The 9,235-nt window shown below is 45.4% G+C and overlaps 1 protein-coding gene across 1 annotated transcript in view; it reads right to left on the reverse strand.

Moving 5' to 3' along the window:
- LOC138756820 (uncharacterized) overlaps positions 1-8,949 on the reverse strand; it is a 62,095-nt gene extending 53,146 nt beyond the window's left edge. The window contains exons 1-2 of the mRNA XM_069923210.1: positions 8,807-8,949; positions 501-1,974 (exon numbers count right to left, since the gene is read on the reverse strand). Of these exons, the coding sequence (XP_069779311.1) occupies positions 501-1,616 (1,116 nt within the window). The 5' untranslated portion in view covers positions 1,617-1,974; positions 8,807-8,949. The remainder of the gene's footprint in view (positions 1-500; positions 1,975-8,806) is intronic.
- Between the last annotated feature and the right edge of the window lie 286 nt (positions 8,950-9,235).

The following is a 9,235-nucleotide window of genomic DNA, read 5'->3' on the forward strand; positions in this document are numbered from 1 at the left end:
AACCTATGCGATGTCCGACCATCCGTACATATGACCATAAAAGAAAATTGTAGAAATTTTTTAAAAATAAAGAAAAAATATGTAAATATAAAAATTACACTTTTGGGGTGAAAGTAGGTGCCTATTTATGGAAATTAGCGCCTATGGCAGGGGTTGCCAACCAGTCGCGAGAGCTGGCCTTGGTGGCCGCCATGTTGTATTTGACGAAAGATAAAATGTATACAGTGAATACGATCGGTCGGTCAGAATAGGGCACGGTCGTAAGTTGAGGACTACCTGCACTCAGATCATGGAGTCAAAGTGAACAGGTGGATCAATAAATTACAGTGACACTGTATTGTGTTGCATTGAAAACACAGCTGTTTAAATCTTTTGCCCATTGTAAAGAGACGATTGACGGCTGAAGTCCGATTGACGCCTTTGCTAGCTAGTATATCTAGATTTTGAAGGGAAGTGTCCGCGTGATTACTTGTCTTGGTCTCCAATGGAGCAGGACCTACCTGACTTGCAAGAGCTTCCCTTTCCCTTCTGGTTAGCTCGTGGCGCCACACCTTGAGACAAATGCCCGCGGTGACCAAATACAGGAGCATGTTGACAAACAGGAAGGCTGCAGCAGCAATCTGTCCACTCTCTACCCGGCATAACTGGTAGTACAGGGGGCTGTTGGCCATCATAGTGTAACACAAGCCTCCCAGGTTGAATCCATTGACATAGACAATGCCAGCTGCCATGTACAAAAAGAACAGGCAAGTGTTCATGGTGAATTCCGTCAGTGGCCACCAGTCTGAGTCAAGAAGGATTGTTCTGTAATACAGAGACAGTCCCAGGACCAGGAGTCCGACTGTCACAATCCAGGCTAGACCAGCCATAACCAGGACAAAAGTGGTCTTGGGTCCAGTGTAGTAATAATTGTTCCCAAGCCCATAGGCTGGGAACGATCCACCAACAAAGTTGTACCATTGGCTGTCTTTCTGTATGTATGCACAGATACAAGCAAAGACCATTGCTCCGAACAGGAGCTCCATCACACCCAGTAACCTCAGCAGTCCCGGCCACGACTTCATGTAGGCATGCTTCAGCTGGTAGACATGCATCCTCTCCACGTAGCTCTCGGCCGTCTCGGGCTCCTCCTCTTTGAGATGCCCCAAAAGCAGTGGTGTGGGTCCTGCTTCACTTCTGGAGATGCTCCAATCGTCCCTGCCCTCAGCCATGCCCTGTGGCGTAGAGTCCCTGCGCCGGTTTAGGAAAGGCGACACCGGCGGCGAGCACTCCTCCACTCCCCACGAGGAACTGAGATTGAGCAAAGACTTGGCCCGCCCACGTCGGCCCCTCCAGAAGTTTCTCCAAGAGTCGGGGATGAACTTTCTTTTCGGTTTGATGTCCGGCATGGGCAGTGTCTCTTCCACCATGCCCACTGGTGGCAGCAGGGGCAGTGGTGGTGGCTCTGCCATGGAGCTGTACGAGTCTTCCTCCACGCTGCTGCTGGCAACTGAATTTGACATCAAGTGTGTGGGCAGCATCTGCCTCTGTTGGCCAGGACGCTCAGCCTGTTCTCCATTGGCTGGTAGCCCATTCCTGTCATAATCACTCGTTCCCATCCTCCAGTCTGATGACATTCTCTCTCGACCCACCTTGTCACTCCAATATGGTGAAGAGAAAAGGAGAAGTCAGTGCAAATACACTTAGGTGCATTTAACAAAGTTGCTGACAGCTTTAATAACTAGTTCACCAGCTTCAGCAGGTAGTTGAGTAAATACGTGGTGAAAGATATTACAGGAGAGAAGCAGGATGGTTAGAATAAATCTTCAAAGGAGCTGCAGGAAAGAAGAAGCTTCCTTCCCTGTACAAATGTGTGAACAACTTCAGTTCCTTCCTACTTCAAAGACGAGGGAAGAGTTAACATTCCAAGGATTGTCATGGTGCCCTCAATGAATTCAGTTCCCTGGGGGCAGGGTAGGAAGCGCAGAGTCAAGGCTAAACAGAAGACAAGTAAAATTTAAATAATCTCAGAGGACAGCTTTCTCTCACTTGCTGTTCTCACGACACACACACACACACACACACACACACACACACACACACACACACACACACACACACACACACACACACACACACACACACACACACACACACACACACACACACACACACACACACACACACACACACACACACACACACACACACACACACACACACACACACACACACACACACACACACACGAATTTAAGAGCAGGGAGGTAATGCTGCAACTGTACAGGGTACTGGTGAGGCTGCATCTGGAGTGCTGCATGCAGTTCTGGTCTCCCTACTTGAGGAAGGATGCACTGGCTTTGGAGGTGGTCCAGAGGAGGTTCACTAGGTTGATTCCAGAGATGAGGAGGTTGGCCGATGAGGACAGACCTAGTCATTTGGGACTGTGCTCGCTGGAATTTAGAAAGATGAGAGGAGATCTTAAAGAAACATATAAAATTATATAAGGCACAGATATGATTAAGGTAAGTAAGTTGTTTCCATTGGTGAGGGAGAAAAGAACTAGGGGATGTAGCCTCAAGATTTAGGGGAGTGGATTTGGGACAGAAAAGAGGAATTGCTTTTTCCAGAGGGTGATGAATTTATGGCATTCACTGCCCATTGAAGCAGTGGAGGCGACCTCAGTAAATACAGTATATTTAAGACAAGATTGGATATATTTTTTTTTACTTGGGGAATTGAGGGATATGGGAAAAAGGCCAGTAGGTGGAGATGAGCCTATCTTCAGATTAGCCATGATCTCATTGAATGGTGGAACAGGCTTGATGGGCCGGATGGCCTAATCCTGCCCCTATTTCTAATGCTCTGGTGAGCTTATATGCATATCCTCACACAAACACAGAAGAAGTGTCAAAATTGGACATGATTTGTGTCCGCTAGAAGACAAGGACAACATGACAAAGCTCAGAGGCCCATCATCTTCCTCAAGCCTGTTCTGGCATTCAATAACATGATGGTTTAAATATCATCTGATTGCAAGATACTTACCTTTGCTCACAAAAAAACCCAAAAATTTATAATTAACTATTGCTGTTGGCAGAAGTTCTAAATATATAACATTTTTTAACGCTAGAGCATGGTAGAAAGCCCTCTGACACATGAAAGCCATGCTGTCCAATTGCACCCAATTAACCTACTAATCCCTTAATGTTTTGGAGAGTGGGAGGAAATGGGAACATCCAGAGGAAACCCACGTTGACAACGTACGAACTCATTATAGACAGCACTGGATTCAAACTCGGGTTGCTGGTGTTGTAACAGCATCGTACCAACCACTACACTAACTGTGCAATCCTGTCTCTTTACCCCTTTAGAGTGTAGTTTGTTCCTATCCTCCTGAGTAATAGTGTGTGTATAAAGGTTTATAAAAATTATGGGGGGGGGGGGGGCGGTTTGTCCCAGGGTAGGGAAGTCTACCATAAAAGGACATGGTATTAAACTAAGAAGAGAGAAATTTAAAGAAGATCAGAAAAGGCAAGGATTTCACACAGGTTAGTGACTATCTGCCAGCGAAAGAGGTGGAGGCAAACACAATGTTCCAGGATAGGAAAGGAACAGGCGGCAGGGTTAGTGCAGCACTGATACTGGGGTTCAAAATCCCGTGCTTTCTGTAAGGAATTTGCACATTCTCCCTGTGTCTGTGTGGGTTTTCCCACGGGGGTTGAAGGTTATTTACCCTCCCAACCTTCAAAACGTGCTGAGGGTTTAAGTTAATTGGGCAGTGTGGGGTCTTGCTGTATGTCAAAATTAAAAAATTTAACTAATACAGGCATATGAGATTAGCGTCAATAGGCAATACGGGCAGCATACATGAGATGGGCTGAAGGGCCTATTTGTGCTGTAAATTATTTTTCTCTTCTCACTTTGCATTGGTTCTCAACCTTTTTCTCTCCACTCACATACCACTTTTAAGTATTCCCTATGCTATAGGTGCTCTGTGATTGCTTAAGGTGGTATGTGGGTGGGAAGAAAACGTTTGAGAACCACTGTTTTAATCATACCCAATTGACTCGTTATGTGCACGGTTTCATAACTCCAAAGTAAATTGGCCAATTAAAATTTTTCTCAAGCAAAATATTAAGGTAACAATTGGGTCTAGAGCAGTGATCCTCAACCTTCCCTTCCCACTCACACACCACCTTAAGTAATCCACAGAGCACCTATGGCATAGGGATTGCTTAAAGTGATATGTGAGTGGAAAGAAAAAGGTTGAGAACCACTGCATTAATGTCTTAAAAACTTCAATCAAATCACCCCTGACCTTTCTACAGTCTAGGAAATTTCTCTGAGCATTTTAATCCTTGAAGTCCAGGTATCACTCAGGTTAATTTACTCCCTCCTAACCATCAATACAACTTCCTAGATCTTTGTAAAACGATAGCATCAGTTTTATTCCAATCATGAATAAAGCGCAATGAATAAAAATACTGGCTCTCAAAATAAAATCAAAATGTTAACATGTTAACATTTTGACATTTTAAGGATTTTATCATGCAGAGGAACTGACGGTATTGTTGCCTTGGGAAGGTTTGTTTCAGTGCTTTGGTTTGTTCAGACAAAGCTCCTTCTAACTCCTGATGCCCCCAGTTCAATATCATGGATCACCCAGGGCTTAATTTGCATTGGTGTACTTTGAACTAGGATGATGTTAGATCATAGCCATCACTCAGGCTGCGTGGCTGTGACCTCAAGACCCCAGCCAAAGACAAGCCCCATTTCTCTGGCTGAAATTTCCCCAGTGCTGCACCATGGGAGTTCTGCTCTGTCTTAAGTGACATGTTTAGATTGAGACATTTTGACAAGAGTTCAAGGCAGACAGAGGGAAAAAACCCTGTGGGTCTTCTGGTTTCCTCCCAGGCTGGAAGGTTAATTGGCAGAGAGAACACTGGACAACCAAAGGATCTCCTCACACTAACCATGTGAGACTCTCATTTGTACAAAGTACAATTTATTTATTTATTTTTAGAGCTATAATACTTGCCCTGCACATGTATTATTTGTCTGTATGTGTGTTATGCCTGGTTGTGTGTCTGCATGTTTTTGCACCAAGGATCAGAAACCACTGTTTTGTTGGCTTTAATTATAATTATCAATCAGATGATAATAAACTTGACTTGAACTCTAATGAGTTCCTCCTGTGTGAGTGAGTGGCAGAATTTGAGAGAGGGTTGATGGGAGTGTGGGGAGAATGAGTTGGGGTAGGATTTAGTACAATCATGTAGCACCTCCCTTACACTAATCCAGTGGTTTTCAAATTTTTCTTTTCCACTCACATCCCACTTTAAGTAATCCCTATGCCATCAGTGCTCTGTGATTAGTAAGGGATACTTAAAGTGGGATGTGAGTGGAAAGGGAAGGCCAGGCCCAATTGTTACTGAAATACTTTGCTTGAGAAAAATTGTCATTGACCCATTTCTTTTGGAGTTTATGAAACCGTGCACATAACGAGTCAATTAGGTACGATTAAAACCGTTTCTTTCCCTTACTAATCACAGAGCACCTATGGCATAGGGATTAATTAAAGTGGTACGTGAGTGGAAAAGTTTGAACGCCACTGGATTAGTGTAAGGGAGGTGCTACATAATTGTCATGGATTCAATGAGCTGAAGGGCCCCTTTCATTGTGTTGTGTCTCTATGTCGCTTCATGACACTAACCTGAAGAAAAATAAGTTTTTCCCAATGGCCTGAGACCCATATTTATCCCTTAACTGATGTCGCAAGAATAAATTATTTGGACTAAAACAACTAGCTGTTAGTGTGAGCTGCTGCGAACAAATGGGCTGCTCTGGTTTCTCTATTACAATAGAGATGGAAAGTACTTCGTTGGATTCATGGATGAAAAGCATTTTGGCCTGTCCTAAAGGGTGTGTAAAATTCTGAACAGATGCAATCTCATATTTGTCCAACAGTGAGGCTAACATGATGGTGCGGGTCTCCCACACAAAGTCTAATAGCTTGAATACGCCTGAAATTGTCTGATCTCGCAAGCCGAGCAGGTTCAGTACTTGGAGGGGAGACCACCTGGAAACACCAGGTGCTGTAGGTTTCTGTGAGGGGCGATGGACAAAGTGGCGACTCCCTGTCTGCCTTACGGCAGACGAAAGTTAATGAATTTCATGTATGTTACATTCTAAAATGTAGTGTTATGTGACAATAGTGGAACCTTTACAAGAAATCGGTAAGAGTGTAGTTCATGCCGGTACAGTCTTTGATCCTGGCCACAGATCATCCTCACAGCATGTAGTGAACACTGGGACTATTCCTAAAGAAAGACTTGTCCCATTGCTAACCTTCAAAGTTGTAAAATATTCTGAGGAGCTTCACCTGAAGGTTTCATCAGTTGCACAAAGACTGAAGTAATCGAAACTGGAGGGTTTTATTTCTATTTTACACAACATCCCTGTGTGGGTCACTCACACTGACCAGGACTTGAACTGGGGGGCAGGCTTGTGGCATGACAGCCTTTATGGAGGAGTCATGAACTGGCCAGAGAGAGCAGGGTCAACCAGGAAAATCATGAGTAGACTATCAGTCACATTAGGGATATCAATACGGGTGGCTTGTTGAAAGCGAAGTCCGGATCAGGCAGCTGAAGACTGAAGATCAGTGGTGGGTCATTGGAAGTGGGCGATGCACATAAATTCATAAGGGCCAACTAACCCATTCTCAGAATGTCTCAGAGTGCTGTTGATTTGAAGGGCCCATCCATTGCAGTGAAGGAAATGTGGCAGACAAGTTCTGAACAGCAAAAAGCTGAAATCTACTTTTAGGGATGGTGGCAGAGGGACAAGTATCAGCCTGAATATCATGTAATTCTTCTTTTAATCCTTAGCCAAGCAATTGTTTATATCCCCCGACAGAGCAGGCTCACTGTCAGAGAAATTTATCACCCTTCTTTCACCAGCAATGGGGTCTAGACCCTGGAACGCTCTACCAATAGCACCATAGAAGCATTTGTTATTTAATCATAGACACATATAGCAGAGAACCACCCCTTTGGCCCAACCTAGTCTGCTCCAACCATTACGTAGCCAATTACACTAATCCATTACTACCCCATATTATTCCCAACAATTTGCTCCCAGATTTTTCCATCAACCATCAGACTATGTGCAATTTACTGCAGCCAATCGATTTACCAACCATCCATCCTATCATTCAGTTTCCATCTTACCCTAACTGACCTTGAAGTGAGAGGAGCACATTTGATCATCAGACCATAAAAACATGGGAGCAGAAATAACCCATTGAGTCTGCCCCACCATTCAATCATGAGCTGATCAATTTCCCCACTCAGCCCCATTGCCCGGCCTTCTCCCCATATCCTTTGATGCCCTGGCTAATCAAGGACCTACTAATCTCTGCCTTAGATACATCCAAGTACCTGGCCTCCACAATCGCCTGTGGCAACCAATTCACAGATTTACCATCTCTGGCTGAAGAAATCCCACTGCATCTCTGTTCTGACTGGACGCCCTTCAATCTCGAAGCTGTGGCCTCTTGTCCTAGACTCTCCCACCATGGGAAACGACCTTTCTACATCTACTCTGTCCACACCTTTCAACATTGATGGGTCTGGAGTCACATATAGTTCATACAGGGTAAAAGTAGCAGCTCAAGCACATTAATGAAATAGATGGTTTTTTTTTTAAACCATTCTAGTTAGTCTTCATCCACATTTATTGAATCATGGATTTAAATTCTGCAGCTGCCTTGGTGGGATTTGAACTTGGCTCAAGATCAATGATCCAGAAATCTGTCTTGTATTCATAACATACTAATTACAGAGGTTCTAAACACCAGCTCACCTTCTCGAGGTTAATTAGTTATGGGTAAAAAAATGCCAGTCTTGCCAACATCACCCAGATCCTGAAAAATCAAAAACTATTCTCGGTGCAGCTTTGTCTAGAAGTCAACAACTCACACAACACAGCCTTCACTGCCCGGCTACGGACATCAAGGATGTCCACCTGTACTTCAACCCCCCCCCCCAACCTCACAGGGCCTGGGCCGCTGCCCACTGACCTACCGCCCGCCACCTCCCAAGTTGGGGGTGGACAATTTTGTTGCTGGAGTTTCCAGTCAATTCTCCCACGCCTACCTGCCCTGCACATTGAATAGGTTTCATCAGCTGCACAAAGACTGAAGTAATCGAAACTGGAGGGCTTTATTTCTATTTTACAAGAGATGGACAACATCCCTGTGTGGGTCGCTCACACTGACCAGGACTCGAATTGGGGGCAGGCTTGAGGCATGACAGCCTTGATGGAGGAGTCATGAGCTGGCCAGAGAGAGCAGGGTCAACCAGGAAAAGTTATGACATCTACATATAACAAATATGTTTCACCACAATACCAATACACGAAGAAAACTTTTTCCTTCGAACATGGCCAGGGAGGGTAATCCCAGAGGGGTCTGATCAACCCTGGGGAGTTTCATTCAGTATTAACACTGACAATGGAAATCAGATGGGCTGGATCCAAACTTTAACCACTTGTGGGACGCAGGAACTTCGACCAGCGTTAGACACCCCCCCCCCCTCCCATGCCCGTGGCTGTATTCCAGCCCCCTCACCCCCCACCCCCCACCACACACACACACACACACACACACATACATTTTAGGCAGACAGGCTCCCGAAACTGGGCGGATCCGAGTCCACTCCCAGTGAGGACCGTTACCGCACCGGGAGTAGAAGGAAGACCGGCGAAAGCCAGATCGCCAAGCTGGAGCCCCGGGACGGTTCCCAAGCGCCCACTGACTCACCTGGCCCGGGGGCCGCTTCCAGACGAGAGCCCGCGGTCCTTCGGCTGGTCGCAGGATGAAGGCGCCTTCTCCCGTCTGAGTGGAACTGCTCACAATGGCCGGGGCGAAACCCTGGCACAAACGTGACGCCCGGTGGCAGAAACGGGTTTAGATATTAACCAGGGAGAAGAGAGTTGGCTCAGGGAGACAGGCCCTTTTATACCGACCCCTTCCAGTCCACAAACACACGAACAGTATCAAGCTGATCCCCTCAGGTGGGGTTGATTATAGGTGTGTCTGAGAGAGGGGAGAAAGTTGGGGAGGGAATTTCAGAGTTTGGGACCTTTTATTGGATTCAGACATCATCATGATCAAACATGGGATATTTGATTATTATGAAGGCAGGGTGTAGTTAATAATTTTTATTATTTTCTACCATGCAAAAGGTTG

This window comes from Narcine bancroftii, chromosome 3 (genome assembly GCF_036971445.1).
Source record: "Narcine bancroftii isolate sNarBan1 chromosome 3, sNarBan1.hap1, whole genome shotgun sequence".
Classification (NCBI taxonomy): domain Eukaryota; kingdom Metazoa; phylum Chordata; class Chondrichthyes; order Torpediniformes; family Narcinidae; genus Narcine; species Narcine bancroftii.